This window comes from Mugil cephalus, chromosome 3, assembly GCF_022458985.1.
Source record: "Mugil cephalus isolate CIBA_MC_2020 chromosome 3, CIBA_Mcephalus_1.1, whole genome shotgun sequence".
NCBI lineage: Eukaryota > Metazoa > Chordata > Actinopteri > Mugiliformes > Mugilidae > Mugil > Mugil cephalus.
This window is the reverse complement of record NC_061772.1, coordinates 7,784,464-7,800,565: the sequence shown is the minus strand read 5'-3', so window position 1 is coordinate 7,800,565 and position 16,102 is coordinate 7,784,464. Positions and strand designations below refer to the sequence as shown.

At 41.8% G+C, this 16,102-nt stretch overlaps 1 protein-coding gene across 2 annotated transcripts in view; it reads right to left on the bottom strand.

Moving 5' to 3' along the window:
- Positions 1-14,913, bottom strand: part of myo1ea (myosin IEa) — a 41,783-nt gene extending 26,870 nt beyond the window's left edge. The window contains exons 1-4 of one of the 2 annotated variants that reach the window (XM_047579853.1): positions 14,585-14,913; positions 3,233-3,376; positions 2,212-2,301; positions 864-958 (exon numbers count right to left, since the gene is read on the bottom strand). In XM_047579853.1, the coding sequence (XP_047435809.1) occupies positions 864-958; positions 2,212-2,301; positions 3,233-3,376; positions 14,585-14,587 (332 nt within the window). In that variant the 5' untranslated portion in view covers positions 14,588-14,913. The remainder of the gene's footprint in view (positions 1-863; positions 959-2,211; positions 2,302-3,232; positions 3,377-14,584) is intronic. The other variant, XM_047579854.1, reaches the window with a different exon arrangement.
- Between the last annotated feature and the right edge of the window lie 1,189 nt (positions 14,914-16,102).

Genomic DNA, 16,102 nt, shown 5'->3' with positions numbered 1-16,102 from the left:
CACGCTTTTGTTTGCTGATTTAGTTGATCACAAAATCCACCTCAGTGCCTTTATGCGAAACTGAACGGGCAACTGCTGGCTGTCCAAACAACGGGTGAAAGTGCTGAAGCAGGGGTCATTCGTCATGAGGTAAGCACTAAAGTAACCAACCTGCTCAGATGACTGGACCGTTGGAAAAAGCCACAGTCATGACAACACACTTTTCCCTCTGCAGCACAAAAATATTAATCAGGCTGTGAAAGTACCTAAAAATCCCCTAAATCTAAGGGCCGAGTCATTTTGAGCCAAGGTTCATGCAGGTGTGTTTCTATTCTTTCTTTTGAAAGCAGGAAGTTGCTTTAGAGCTGATTCGTATCCCGTTAATCTGAAGTTAACAGGGGCCGTATCCAGCTGGTAAATATGCACTGTTTTTCTACAAGTATGGGTACAAGTAATTTTCTCTTCCTTTTTTTTTCATTTCACTGAAGCCGAAAACAATACGAAGAAAAAACACCAGAGAAGCACGTCACTCTCTGTCACTAAGCAGCACTGAATATTGTGGTGGAACCTGTTAGGTCTGTTCTCCCGTTCCCCTCCCGTCTATTATCATGACCTACGGAGCAGTACGGCTTTGTGATCGCCCAGATCACGTTGCACAGATTACTATCACCTGCCTTTCTCTCACATCCTGGGCCTCTGACACATTATTACAAAGGGCCGAAAGTTACCTGCATAATCAATCAGCTAAACAGCCAATTCATATCACGTTAAATGTCGGATTTATGACGATTCCTCTCTTTGGGTGCTGCTACGTAATTTGGCTGTCACATGCCATGAGATCATGATGCGTAAAGAAAAAATGATCAGGATTCAAAAAGTCTTACCTAATGATGACACACTGGTTCTCTCGGTCGATCATCATGTTTCTGTACATGTTGTCTGCCAGAGCGTAGATGTGAGGAGGGTTCTCATACTGAGCCTGAGAACGGATAAAAGCACTTCATTAAAATCAATGGTAAGTAGGAGTATTTCTAGGACACAGTATCAGAGTAAATCCTAATCACTCAGCTGAAACTTCATTTTCTTACTTCAAACAAATCTGAGAAGGACGAGTACAACCAGTACACAAGTGGAAATAAATGTATTCTAATATAACAATCCTGCACTAAATGCCCCTGTATGGCTGTTATAATGTTCAATTAATATTTAAACGTTGTCTGAAAGGAATAATTCAACTGCATGGTTAGTTTTGAGGATGTGGTTGTTTGTGGTGTTGGTAAAGTGGATTTAATTAAACACAAAAGAGTTTCTACTCTGATTTAGCCTAGCAAACTAACCGAAAGGGGTCAGTCGAAATAACAGAAACAATGCAATACAACTCAACAGTGTCCACAGCCTCAAAAGTGACAACACAGTGGAATCAACATGTCTCTCGGTTACCTAAAACAAATTCCAGGTACCATAACCTTCATGAACCCACCATTTAGTGCAGGAATGTGATATTAGATGCATTCGTTTACACATGTTTCCATAATGAACTGCCAAGTGAGTGCAAACTGCTCACAATGCTCCCTTATGAAGAACTATTTTCAGTGTAGCCAAACCAAAACAATTAACAACACATAAATTAGTCATGCTGTTGCACTGGGCATTATAAAATATGGGCCTTCTGCTGCTGTGAATTCTCACTAGAGAACCGACTGTGCGTTAATCTGCAGTTAAAATATTCCTTAACTTTGAGCAACATTTGCTAAAGACGTGAAAACGTTTCCAAACCAGTTATCCTACAACTGAGCGTCCAAGTTTGTGTCTTGACGACTAAATTCAGGAAGCAAATCTAAATCATCTAACTACGCAAATATAAACCCAGTGCGCTTGGGTACAAGTCAACTGTTAAATTGACCAAGAGTGACGCTGGGATTACACAGTTTGTCAGATTTTTAAAAGCCTTTCAGTGTGTTCCTGGCTTAAGGAGTGAAGCCCACACTCCGGCCCGGGCCAAGAGAGGACGGAGACTCGAACAGCCTGTTCTGTGAAGGTGCTGCCAAGCCTCCTTACTGGCTGAATCGAGTTTCTGACAGCAACATCTGGGCCTGCCCATTGGAAAGTTTGCACGGCATCTAACCAAGTTCATTGAAAAAAACCTCTGTCTTTCAGATTTCAATAACACACCAGTGATTCTAAAGTCGTGCGTTACGGTATATTCTTCAAGAGAAGCTGAGATCTACTTACTGCGCCTTGGTACATCTCAATTTCTTTGTCCCCGAAGTATGGCATCTGCTTGAAGGGGTTGACAGAAATAAGCACGGGGCCGATGTATGTCTGACATGTTAAGGATTACACTCAGACGAAATTATAGAACTGTGAGGGAAAGAAACTACTTCATTTCTGACTGCTGTGACGTCAAGAGAGTGCAACAGTGCAGCGGTGGAGTATTTTGCGATCGGGCCTAAATAAGTATCCAGTGCTTACAAATAACAGAGAATAGGACGGCCGTGTAACACTGAGGTTTTATGCCATGAAGCCAAAACGCAGCTCAAGGCAAATAAAGCTGCTATTGTGGGTGGCCCACAGTGACCCAAAGCCTTGGCAGGGAGACCTCACAGTTACGGCTATTTATTGACCCAAATCAAAGGCCTGACTCAGAGCTTTCGAACCTATAACTGCCAGCATTTACTAAACTTCATAACCCTGAGCGCTGCCAGAGCGTGGACCGAGTTTATGTAATGAGCCGCTTTGAGAACGCTCAGCGATGCTTTTCAAAGCGGCCATTCATTCATTCAGCTTACGTGTGTGTGCTTGTGCTGCCGCGGCACTTCAGGAACCCAAACCTAGAATTTGTACCACGGGCCGTACGAAAATGATAGCGAAGCAGTCAAAAAAGGTTACTCAAAAAAGGTAGCAGCAACGCTCTGATTAAACACACTGCAGATTCCTTCAGCGATGTAGCTGGCTACTGGCTCGATCACACCTCCTCTATCGCATTTTGCACCACGGTGAGATAAAACCAGAGCGCGTCTGACTTCGGTGGAACAGCGGGATATAGGGATTTGGGTGAGGGTACGCACAATGGGCCTCTTTCCCGCCTGTTCACAGACCAGGCAGAATGTGTCACCTTCGAACGCTGACCTATTACTCAGAGCTAATATGTCACAGTGAATGAGCATTCAGCTATTCCGGGAATAGCAGGGACGAGGCTCGGCCTCAGTCATTCCTCACTGGGGCGCGAACTGCAAGTGTGAGCAAAGGATACAAAGATGTAGTCATCCATGTATCTCTTCTTGAGGTTGTCCACGATGGCGTCCTCATTGATCTTGCTGAGCAGCACCATGTCGTCCACTCCGCTGAGCTTGACATTGTGGCTCTGCCAGTGGTACCGGTAGTGGCCCCGGCTCCCCTGCAACAAAACACACACAATATGCAATTGTTAGCCAGTTCCGAATGACACAATGAGATGGGATGACGTGTACGAATGGACAGTATGATATCTGGGTTGCACAGTCATAGTAAGTAAATAGCGGCTGAAGCACGCCCAGATGCTGACGTACAGGGCTGTGGTTTTATCAAAATGTTGAGATCTCAGAAGAAAATGTAACCCACGGGGAAAATGTTTATCATCACTCTAACAAAAACAACAAAGATTGCACTCTTTCTGATGCCAGCAACAGGGTGAGCCCATGTTTACTCTGCGACGAAGCAAGGTCAGTCTCCCAGAAGTGCTTGGTGTTATTTGTCCAAGTGTTAAGGATGCCCCGAGACAACTTTTTTGTGCAAATGCCAGCACTCTGGTTTCTCCATAAATCCCTGTTTTTCTTCTAGCTGAGGGAGTCTGCGGAGGACTGAGGTCATCCATCATGTGCTATGAGTCAGTATTGTCTGGCTACTGTTGACGAGGGTCACAATGTGCTGCGAGGAGTGAGCCTCTTTCTCCTGGATGGAGAATCACTCAAAGCCGCAGAGAGCGTCCAGCACATTAGTCAACACAGAAGTTAACTCTTGACTTCCTCCAATTTTAGCGGGGAGGTGTAGGAGGAGGAAGAGGAGCTAAGTACTAAACAGGAGTAAACAGAACATGTGTTTTCTTTTAAAAATGGAATAAAATAAAAGAAACACCAAATATGTTTAAAGGCAAACTTGCATTTTTAAGACAGTGTCAAAAAATTAAATAAAATATGAAAGAAACAACAGTTATAAAGGATGTTTATTGATTCCGGGGACAAAAATGAATTTCAGCTTTTAAAGCTGATGGCTGACTGCTCCAAAAATCAAGAACTGTTTTCTGAACGACTCCACCAGAATCAGGCATCGAACCTCAACTCCATTCTCCTTTATCAGATTTGATTTGATTTGATTTTCAAGGCTTGTGGAGTCTAGTGTAAATGCAACACCAGTCAAAAAATAGAATTCAAAGCAAAACGTGTGAATTTCCACAGAACAGGTCAATCTTTAGGAAACAATCACTGCACAAACACCATAAAGTGTGAATAAAAGCGGAACAAAAGCAGCAACACTACAGTACAAAATAAAACAGTGGAAAGTCATTGTGCTTTCGGTAATTAACTCTAAATTACTGTATCAAGGGGGGAGGGCCAGAAGCATTTAATATCCTCCAGGGTGAGTTTATTCTTTACAGCAGCAAAATTAAAACCACTTTACAGAGTCGGGCCGTAGCCTGGGAGATGGCGAGGAATGTTAACAGCTTCTCTGCCTAATTCATCGTGTATTTCCCTTTAGGAGGGAAGGAGCGAATTGTTGCTCGATTAATTCTCCAGATCACATCGGTTAACTGACGGCCTTTTAGGTGCGGCGGAGAGCGACGCTGGCGATGGCGGGGCGGTGTCGAGGAGAGGGTGCAAGATGAACGAGTTTAAGCAGCAAAGTCATGCTGTGAAGGAGGTTGACAGTAAGTGAAGCGAGTAAACAAACACACAAACGTTCTCGATCAGTTGCGGGAAGGAGTTTCTGGGAATGAGGAGTCATTAAATAATGCATATAATGCTGTCAGATATTATCTTAAACAAATATTCCACGTAATAAGAGACTCAAGCGCCAAAACTGACCCGCCTCAAACTGATCCTGAAAAGAAGTGCACTACATATAGTAACTAGATGAGACGGAGGAGACTCACAGATCACAGAATTAGGTGATACATTCTCATTTTAGGCTTTATAAATAGTGAAATAGACAAAAGGTGCCCGGTCGACGGGAAGAAAATACGAGGCTTAAAATGAGGAACAGCCTCCAGGAGTCAACCTTCCCAGTGTTTTTAAGACATGTTACGTGCAAGAAATAACCGTAAGTTACAGGCTCATCCTTTATAATAACTGATACGCAGTGATTCGCTTGCATCGTTCTGTCTGGGCTTTAGTTATACCCAGAACCAGCACAGCGTCAACAACAACTACTTGCTTTGTACTGACGAGCCTGACTGTTCCTTTTATTCGGGAAATAATTGTCATTTTACCGCCACCTACATATTTAAAGCAGCACTTTGACGGACGTTCTCTCCAGCAGGGAAGCAGACGTTAAGAGAGAGTGCCGGCCTAACCGCACAGTGAAAATAATTGAACACGCTATATTTAGCTGCTCTCCGCTATGTCTGGAATGAAAGTATGCCCATTCAAGAAGGGAGAGGAAATAATATGGAGACGTAGGAGGTGAATGTCAAATATTCTGATGATGATTGTTTCATGTGTTCTGACTTGGGCTTCGCTTAATGAGCCAAGCGGACTAAGAAAACATTCTTACTTGCTGCAGTGGACTGAGGGAGTAGCTGCACAGGGAAGGAAGACTGGACACATACACACAAAGACATGTGGGAGGCGCCAGAAACAATCGCACTCCTCTTTTGCAGCAGTAGATTAGCCAGGGGTCGAAGGTTGTTACACTCCATTGATTGTAGTACGTAGCTAGTTTGATCGGAGGCTCACTTCCTCTAAAAGTTCTTCTGCTTTGTGCCTGGTTTAGAACCAGTGGCAAATGATGAAAACGCTTCTTTAAGCCGCTGCACAGGTTTTCCCAAACAACATTTCCTGTGTTTTTTTTTGTTACGGTAAATACGTAAGCATAATCCAGTGAGCGAGAAGGTGATCATTAACTCTTATATTTGCTTTTACAGCTCCAGTCACTGTGTGATATGCGTGACTGAACACAGCCCTATTAAAGCCTCTAAAGCCATGTGGACGTATAAGTTTATTTATAGTACATTTATAGTACAACTGAACATGAATCATGGACAGAAGAACTGTTTAGATGTGTTAATCACCTCACAAACAAAATGAAACGCCTCATCCCTTTTATAGCAAATATTACGGGTTGTAAGTGTCTGCTCCGAGTTTTATGATACAGATTTCTAAAGGAGGTCTGAGCCAGCTACACGTCGGCTCAAACGGGTTAAAGAGCACAAACACAGACGCGCAAACACACTCAAGGGACACCTGGCCTAATGGTGACCATAACAACAGCATCGCCATGGAAGCACAGACTTCCTCCTGCACACAGCATAACACAGACGCAGTAAACAAATGAGATCTGACAAAACGCAGCGATAAAAAGATCTGAACAACTGACAGTGTGACAAAGCTGTTAATAATGGGAGTATAAAGAGATGCGGCGGAGGCAGCTGATTACTTTCCTCTCATCAAATATAATCAGGTCATTCAAAACCAAAACGGAACCAGACCCTTTCCCAGAAGTTAACACAAAGGAGTTACAACACAGTCCTGATCCATAAGTCCAGGCTTTCCCTTCATGCAAAATACCATTACCATATATGGAGAGCGCTGTGCTGCTCTGGCTCGGGCTACAGGAAATGGCTGGGTTTGATTCAGTATCATAAGCGGCACTTTTCCCCCCATTTCTCCTTTCTGTACCATTTTCCTTTTCCACACTAGGGCTTGACACACAGTCCTCCATGTGTTAGGACTGTTTCTGCTCTGCCCTCACAGCCAAATCTGGACGGAAGCCATGAGAACGAATTCCTCTTTTTCTAAAATAAGACGCAGCTCAAGTCGTTGCTCACTCTGTACTGAAAGTCCTCAAAAGTGGAATGGCTTCGATACCGGAAAGCCGAGTACAAGTGACGGAGGTAAATAAAATACTGATGCTTATTCATAGTAAAAAACGGGTTAAGTTTGGCCTGGTTGTCATCAACAGATCAGGAAAGGCCTTTTTTTGTAATCACGCAAAGTACAAACTGAAGGATATGTTAGTTGGAGCCTCCGAGGCTAAATCTAGCTTAAGAACACAATCGTCTTGGAGCTACAGACTAATACTGTGGGTTGTGTACTAAGCATGATTGGAGGAAAATGCTTTGAGCGTGTGGATGGATATGACTTTAGGCTGGAAGCAGACTGCTTTAGGAGAGACCCCACATCTTATGAGCCCTCAGGTATTTAACTAGTACTAGGATCAGTGCTGCCATGTACCAGTTTACTTGACCTGATTTCATTCAGTCAATGCTGCTTTAAAATAGCATGTTTCCAAAGTGCTCTTATCGTGCAGACTGTGTTAGATTTTCCTAGAGAAGCAACTTTGTAGTGGCAGCAGCGACTGAGTCATTTCAAAATCACTGAATTTGAGTCACATCAGCAATGACAACTCTAGCCATGACCAATAAATCCACGAGGATTTCAAAGTAAAAAAACCAATGAACACAATGCAACATCAGATTAGTATTTTTTATTCGAGTCAAAAAGGTTCACTTAGCTGTCAAACTTAGAATAACCAGACTGGAAAGTTGCAATCACTCTCGAGTCCTGACATCATTTACAGGTCGTCACTGATCATTTTCATATACAGCAGCTAGACTTGTCATCAGTCGCCCAACTCAGTCTTGAGCCGAAGCGTTCGGAGGTAGTTCCAAGATATAACGAGAGCAACTCACAAAACAGTTGTGCCACCAAACAAAATCTGTACACATGATAGTCTGACAAAGACATATTAGCGCTGACGCAGCCAGCAGGTTTCAAACATCATTCCAGTGGTTTTGTGTGTTTGAGCCCATTAACTGAAAATCATACGATATACCAGGAGGATTTCTGAGCCGTGGCCAGTAGTTAACTTCAGTGCAGTTTGACAATCAGTGTACAAAGACTTTAGACTTGTCTGTGTTGGGCTGTCATATTGGAGCCAGCTTTATTTTGTTTATTTGTTTCCAAAACTCTGTAAATGTAATTCATTTTAATGTTGACTCTGATCAGATTTCTGAGCCATCTTGAATGTGCCAACAAGTACACCGGGTCCCTCCTCACTGTTATCACACAGCAGTGGAATCCATTGTAACAAAATGTCTGCTTATTGAGTAAATAAAGCCAGAGAAGAGAAATGTGGTGCACTTCAGAGAATGACATGCAGCAAAGAACTGTAGACCCATACACTCTAGTGAGGCATATACGCCATGAGTTACTCTTTTGTCCATTGCTACTGCTGCGTACTATTTCAAATTACCTAAAGTAGTGCCAAAAGAAGCCAGGAAATACCTTCAACAAACATTATGCTAGTCACATGTGAGTTCATTTTGAAAGATTTTTTCCCCTGTCGCCCGCGCCCGGACACATTTGGTTTAATCTAAACTGGACAGAGTTTAAGTGTTAAAGTTTAATGTCTCTCTGTGCAACATTTCCACCTGGTCTCTGTGGCTTACGTTTGCAGTTTGCACGAGATCAGACACTCTGTGTAATCGGGCCAGATGCAGACAAAATTGCTGACCGAGACAGTTGGACTTTCCAAAGAAGAGAGGATAAACAATGACAAGAGGCAGGGTAGACACTCAGGAGGAGAAGCAGTGTGTGTGTGTGTGTGTGTGTGTGTGTGTGTGTGTGTGTGTGTGCGGTGAGCAGAAATGACCCTCAGCGTGAGACAGTCTAAACCAATCTGAACTTCTGGGGGATGGGATGCACATTAAGGTCATACTGAGATCTGAACACAAACACACACTGAAGTGATCCTGGAAACTACAGATGAGGCTGAAAACTTGTGAAAGACACTGAATGTCACAAAAAAGACAATTATTGCCGCATTACTTCTGGCAAACTCAAACTTACACTACTTCTGAAACTGAACTGAAAACTGTAAATAAAAACAAAACTATTTCCAGTAAGTAGACTCTGCACCTGACAAACCAATCAAATCTGTAGTTTTTAACCAATGCAATCAATTATTTGTCCAAGTCTGTCCAACAACCTGCTTGACATTACTTACTGAGGTGCAGTCAAATGTGAACACAACTGACTTTTTTTATTGATACTGTAACATATAGGGATAGTTCCAGTAGACAGACAGGAAAGTGTGCGTTTGTGAGAAAGAAGTTTGATTTGAAGGTTTTTTTTGTCCATGTCAACTAACATACCTATGCTAGCTTGTCACACTTCATCTCTGCACAGTCAGCTGGAGACGTCTCAGACTAGTGAACTTCAGCCAAATTTCACACCCACTGACAGCGACAAAGATGTAACTATACACCGAGTCTTAAAATGGTTGGTATTCCCTTTTCAAACATAAATCACCAGCACAGTCCTCGCCAGAGTCGCTGCTGAACACCCAGCGGAGCGAGAAAGCGGCCACTGCAGCGGTGCACACCTAGGCTCATTAGACTTTGGCGAAGTATTGTGTTGCCAATAAAAACTGCACTGACCTGGATTTTATCATCACGTGCTGGCAATAAAAAAAAAAAAATCTCTAAAGCCACTTAGAATAGCACCTTCAGGAAATGGGAAACGCATGGAAATGTGAGTTATGCAAAATGATCAACACCTGCACGTGTTGTGGAAGGTGAGCCCTCAAACCCTCCTGCCATCTTTGCACTTCCACAACGCTGACAACACTTGGTGGTAATATGGACACCACCGTGAATAATGCAACCGACAGGCCTGTCCTGAGTTTCCATGTTTGGATTTCACACACCGCAACAGAGCGGAGCTGTTTGAGGTCACATAAGAGGGCAAGAAGAAATATATTATTCTGCACAAATACGGAAACATGAGCCGACTGGTTGAGATGATGTTATAATGCCGTGGCTGCAGGGCAGGGCTGAACGCCGCCCCTCCTAGAGATAGAGGACATAATGATGGAGCGCAAATAGATACTTCTGACACATCTCAGACCGAACCAGGCAAAGCCTCGACTTTTCAGCTCTTCCTCGAGTACAGTAAGGCAGCGGAAAGGCGAGAGCTGCTGATCTTAGGCATCTTAAATTGAAACGGCCTCATAATTGGATGACAACAGAAATAAGGGTGCCAGTAAAATTCAATATCAAAGACGATGTGGTTTAGGGTGGAACTCTAGACAGGAGACGTGTCGCAGAGCGCTGCATTTTCTTTTCAAAGCAGCCTCGGTAGCGGCTGAACGTATATGGGCTATCCACTGATTCAAAGTCACGAATGTGCCACACAATGGGGTCTCAAGTTTTCACCAAAGAAATCCAAAATGACATGTACCCCTAACTAAAACTGCAGAGGGAGAGATGTAGTGTAACAACATAGCAGAAGGAGAAACTGGTGGAGCTTTCTGTTTCCTGCAACTCATGAATTATTTTAGTGTTTCTTAGAAGGCAAAAGGCGAATCTTCAAAGCATCTAGTTTGAATTTCGACAAATTAAATTAGGGTGAAAAATAAAGTAACATTTGACATGTATAGGATAAATCTTTTGATGTAGTTTATTGTAGCAATTCACCAAACATGTCTTTGATGCTGTCAATAGTGCAGCTTGTTATACTGAAATGCCTCCGGCGGTTCATAATGTACCATGGACAGATAAATCCTCTAGGACCAGCACAAGCAAGTTACAGTTGTAACTCACTCTTTCATACATCTGCCAGGAAAAAAAAAGCAGATCACACAAGGTCTGCGAGATAGCTACCAGCTGAATCGCTGCAGTTAACCCAGAGCTTTTGTTTCTTTAGTCAATCTAATATCGCTACTGAAACAGATAAACTTGCCAAACAAAACTGTTTCTGTGAAAAAACACTCTTTCACTGTGCGCCAAAACATCCCAATCTAGAGGAGTGCAGCGCTGCAGATTGAAAGGCTAACGTTGTTCAAAGGTCTCTCATGTTGCAGTGGAAAAAAAAAATCGTTTTAAGTCAGATAAGGTCAACCCCATACTCTAACCTAAGAACGACGATGCACTTTTCTGACACCAAGTTTGTCAACAGACGAACCACGACTGTGGTGTGACGACATGACTCAATATCATTAGTGGTAATCTCTCTTATTGTAAGTAAAACTAACAAAAAAACAAAAAATAAAGCTGTCATCTACATACTTAGCCCTCAGGTGTGGCCCTCGGCTTCATTGGGTGTGGTGAATGCATATGATAAATGGGAGTTTAATAATACTGCAAACAATTGCACAGACGCTAGCAGGCGTCCAAACTGAATTAGTTTTGATTTTGTAACTGACGCAAATGTATAGTAACATATTTAGCTGAAATGTACACTGTAAAACTAGTGTTTATGGACGATCATCAAGTTTAAGTGGATGCTATTCTCACACTCGAGTAAATACACGATCCACAGAGAGAAATGCAGTGACTCAGCCACGCCATGGGATATGTGCCAGACAAGACAACTAATTCAAACCAGCTAATTCTGACTTTGTTTCCAGTCAGTTCATGTCTTTCTTTAAATATACAACAGCTGACAAGCCTTATAAAAGCTTTGACTCAGTTCAAGTTCCTTAGTTCTTGTCTGAAGATGTGATTTTTTCCCCCTCATGTGGTTTATTCCAGAAATATGCAGCTAGATGTTTAGTGGACATCCTTTTAACACATTTCAACTCGAGTGCTTCGAGTTTCAAGAATAACTGAAGGGAAAATCCAGCTTTTCATAACCACAAAGACGTACATCTTACTTTCTGACAAGGCAGAGCTTTTTATTTACCGTACTAGCACAGTTACTCTGAGAGTAAATAAAGTTAAACAACAGCAATCAAAAAGACACACCTACTGCAAACAGCAATAAGACAAAGGAAGTTTCCACTGGACAGAGTTTAAGGTCAGCCACCGAATCAGTGGCTTGACGCTGGTTGCTATGAGACAATAGGAAGCTATCAGACATAACTGGACAAGGTCCAAGAGCCTGACCTTGTCCTCTCTCCATGAAGAAGGAAGTCATATATGCATGCAAATAGGGAGTTATATTTGGACACTGCTTGGTCCATGATCTAAGAAAGAGGAAAAATAAATAAAAAAATAAAAAATAAAAACAAAGTGATTATTTTTCATGACTGTGTTCCAAATGTCTTAAACCCGCATCTGTTTAAAGTCATGAAAATATGTCAAACAGTTATTGATATTTCAGTCTTGATCAACGTAATGACTTTGTCATGAAGAGAATTTCATGTTTCACCGAGGACTACAGGCCTCCGTGTTATCACCGGGACAACTCACTGACAACACATGATAGAAAATAGTATTTTTCCTAAGCGACAATGCTCATCTTTTTGTCTTAGTAGAAATTAAGTTCTCATCCCACCATGTCTCAAGTCCCCATTGTTTAATATGTCAGAGTTAACAGTTATGCAAAAAACCCCATCATGTTTTGGGCTGGTAAAAAGATGAACTGGAAGTGGTGGAGTAAATGACTGAATATGAGAAATCTATGGCTACTGTTGAAGGCTATAAAGGTTTTTTATTGCTGCATGAACAACCCTCACTAGTGGATGTTCTCATGTGCAACAAAATCTAAAACAGGAAGAAACTCTGCCACATCTGTTTGCAATAAATTTAAAGATTAAATAATAAAAGTATTGGAAATGTTGCATTTCCATTAAAAATACAAAAAGCAAAGTACAGTAGTAAAGTCAGATTTGGCGAAAATGAACACTGATACTGTGACGTTCTTAAAAACTTGACAGTCTGGCAACTTGAACTTACAATGTGTTCAACACATTTATGAGCTTCTTTTATCCGGAATGATTTACAACAAGTGCAGTGGTAGAATAAGTCAACACTCCGCCATCACAAACAGCACAGAAACGACAACATAGCTGCAGCTTCGTAACAAAGACGTATGGAACAGATCAGGAGGAGTGTGTGAGCCTACTGAACCACAGCGACAAGCCTAACGAGTTCACCAGGTCCGCAGAATGGGTGTTCGTCCTGTTTTCAGACACAGGGCTTGAATTCCAGAGCAAATCTCTACAGCAGTGATGGGTTTGAAAATAGAGTGCCAGCTTTGAGGTGAAGGGAGAGGGGGGTTACTCAGTATGCACCTCCCTGTTGGAGAACTTAATGCAAACCATCTGCTGTCATACTGACGTGCTATTCAGCATCTGGCAGAGAGGGAACCAATGAGCAGTGCTGGTGGCTGCTACTCCAGACAGTCAGGATGAAAATCCGACAATTTTCTCTCTCTTCTACAATCCACATGAGCTGTTACTCCCCTTTAGCCTCTAACGTAGAGTTGAGATGCTCCTTCAAACTGATTAATATGTTGTTCTCCATGAAAATACTGCTGTGGGGGGAATCAAATTTTAACAGAAAAACATTGCTGATTGCATATTATGTAACCTTTGTCTTTTCTATTTTTCTCAGGGCAACCCTACCGACAGGCTCAATACACACTTAGGATGGCAGAATGCTACAAGGTTTTAGTCCTACCTGTTTTAAACAGACATTCTTTGTGTGAGTGTGAACAAAGCAACACGTTTGAATGGATGAAACACACTGCACAGACGCATGGGAAGAAATTATTCTTCTAACAATAATAATAAAAAAAAACTTTCTTTGTAGGAACACAATAAAAGTTGTATTCCAAACTTATATTTTTTGTGGGCGGCACATACAAACATATTCAGTTAAACACTATGTCTCCAAAAACCAATTACAGGAGTGACTGAAATAACAATCGGTATTATTATTATTATGCTCATCGGCCAAGGTGGGAATCCTTTCGCCAAGGACACAGACTTGAGGAACTGTTGCCAAAACACAAAGATGAGGCCCTACAGGCTCCTCCATAACTTAGCTCTAGGTGTGTCTGCTGCAGGGAATGCATTCAGAAACCAGGAAAAACCTGTCTCTGTGTCTCTGCAATGCAGAGAGACACATACACACACAGCAGACACACTCCACCTGACACATGCTGCCCTGGCTGCCTATCCATCCAGGACTAACCGGTTTTTAAGACAGGGCGATACCTAATGCCCAATGCAGCAGACTAATGTTTTTAAGTGACACCTGAGTGTCACTCAGATTATTCCAATTCATCTGCTTAGAGTCTATACTTTTTAATTACCAGCGATGCAGAGGAACTGCCAGGGTGAAGAGGAGAAAGAGTCACCGGGTTACTAATAGTGGGGTCAACGATGAATGTGGCACAGTGACAACTAAATTAAAAGACCTGTGTGTGTTTTACAATTCATTCCATTAAAGTAGCAAAGGCAGCTTGTCAAATAAATGGTCATTTGGGTTTTCGTAACGATAAAACTAGATGGTGAAGGTGTTCAGAGACATCTGTGGGAGTAATTAAACGAAATACTTCTGAGTGCTTACATGTGTTTTTACAGTCACACTGTGACAGAGACAATAACAGAGCGTCTGTGGATTCGTATTTGACTATGCAACACAAATGGTGCCACAATATTTCGATCACCGTAAACTCACCATCCTCCGTCCTCACAACAGTCGCAGTCTTCTCTGTCGTATTCCCCGCGATCCAGTAGTTGTGTGAACCTCTGTGAAGTTCACACTCCGTTTTTGTTTAAAGAAAAAAAAAGAAAAGAAAAGAAAAAAGAAAAGAAAAAAAGTTCTTGTAACTCAAAGCCAAAGGACAAGATCCAAGTTTACAGCAAATATTCCCGATGAACTCCGGACAGGATGGATGCGGCTCCTCAGCGGCGTCCTCCGTCCATCGTGTATTCAGCGAGGAGTCCTTCTGTGCTCTGACAGCGGCAGAGCTAACAGCGAGCTGAAGGATAACTCACGGAGCTCAAACATCCACTCTAAAACATAATACAGGAAACCGAGGCACACGGTCCAATCAAAAGGCCGCTAAACCCGGGATACGCTTAATTATTCATTAGTTACTGGGAGCGAAACAACAGAGCATGCGCAGCTTTGGCACTTCCTAATAACAGGCTCAACTGGACCCAAACATTTTAGCATCAGTTTCCTCAACGATCTGAACAACACAAATAAGGAATGCCATTTTTTTTTGGAAAAAAAAGGTGCAAACTTATTTTTATCAAACGTCAAAAGAAACGGAGAATGCAGTCTGAACTATTCTAAAATATGACATTTAACTATAGCTACTGATACTTTGACATGAGGAACTCTTGTGCTGCTCTTAAGAGCCTAAACTCAGTTTCCTTTTCACTCATTTGTCAGTTCATTACGTACACGGGAGTAAATAAATGTATTGTAGCATATTCATGTTATAGTATTCATATTATTTTGTTGTGTGTCGCTGCCATAGCTTTGAGTGATATTGCTGCTGAACCAGAAAGTTGCTAAATTGTATTAAAAAAACTGACAATGACAATATAAACTTATGATCTTATTTGAACTTATGATCTGTTGAAGACTGTGTACTGTGCACTTTTTAGTACTATTTAGCTGTTGACTGGCACATAGTTTTATTATTTTAACGAACCCATTGTTGATTAGCCTAAATAACAGAAACGCTATTACTAGCACCACAAACTACATCTTCCAAGATGATCATATGATTGAATTAATGTATTTTTGATGCTGTTTCACTATAAATTGAACATCATTACAGGAGCAAGGGGGTATTTAGTGCAGGGATTTAGTAATATCGCAGTGCACTATCAATAGTACACCTAGTGTTTTGAAGAGTCAGTGTATAAAGTCTACTGCTGGGAAGACTATGAATTTTCTTTTCAGTATTTTTTTTATTTTAATCTATTAGAAATCATTATCATCATTGTTGACCACCTTTGGCACTTATTTGAGTTAGAAAAGTGACAATCAAGGGGATCAATTGAATACAGTGGAGTAAAGATTACAGTACACGTGTCAAAGCAAAGTAGGAGAATGTGGAAATTGTCAAGTACAAGTAACTCCAAAGTGCACTTAATAAATGTAACCCAAATCTAACTGTATGTTGTAAAGCACTGTAGTTTGTCATTATCTTTCCACAGTTGAATACCAGTTTTTATA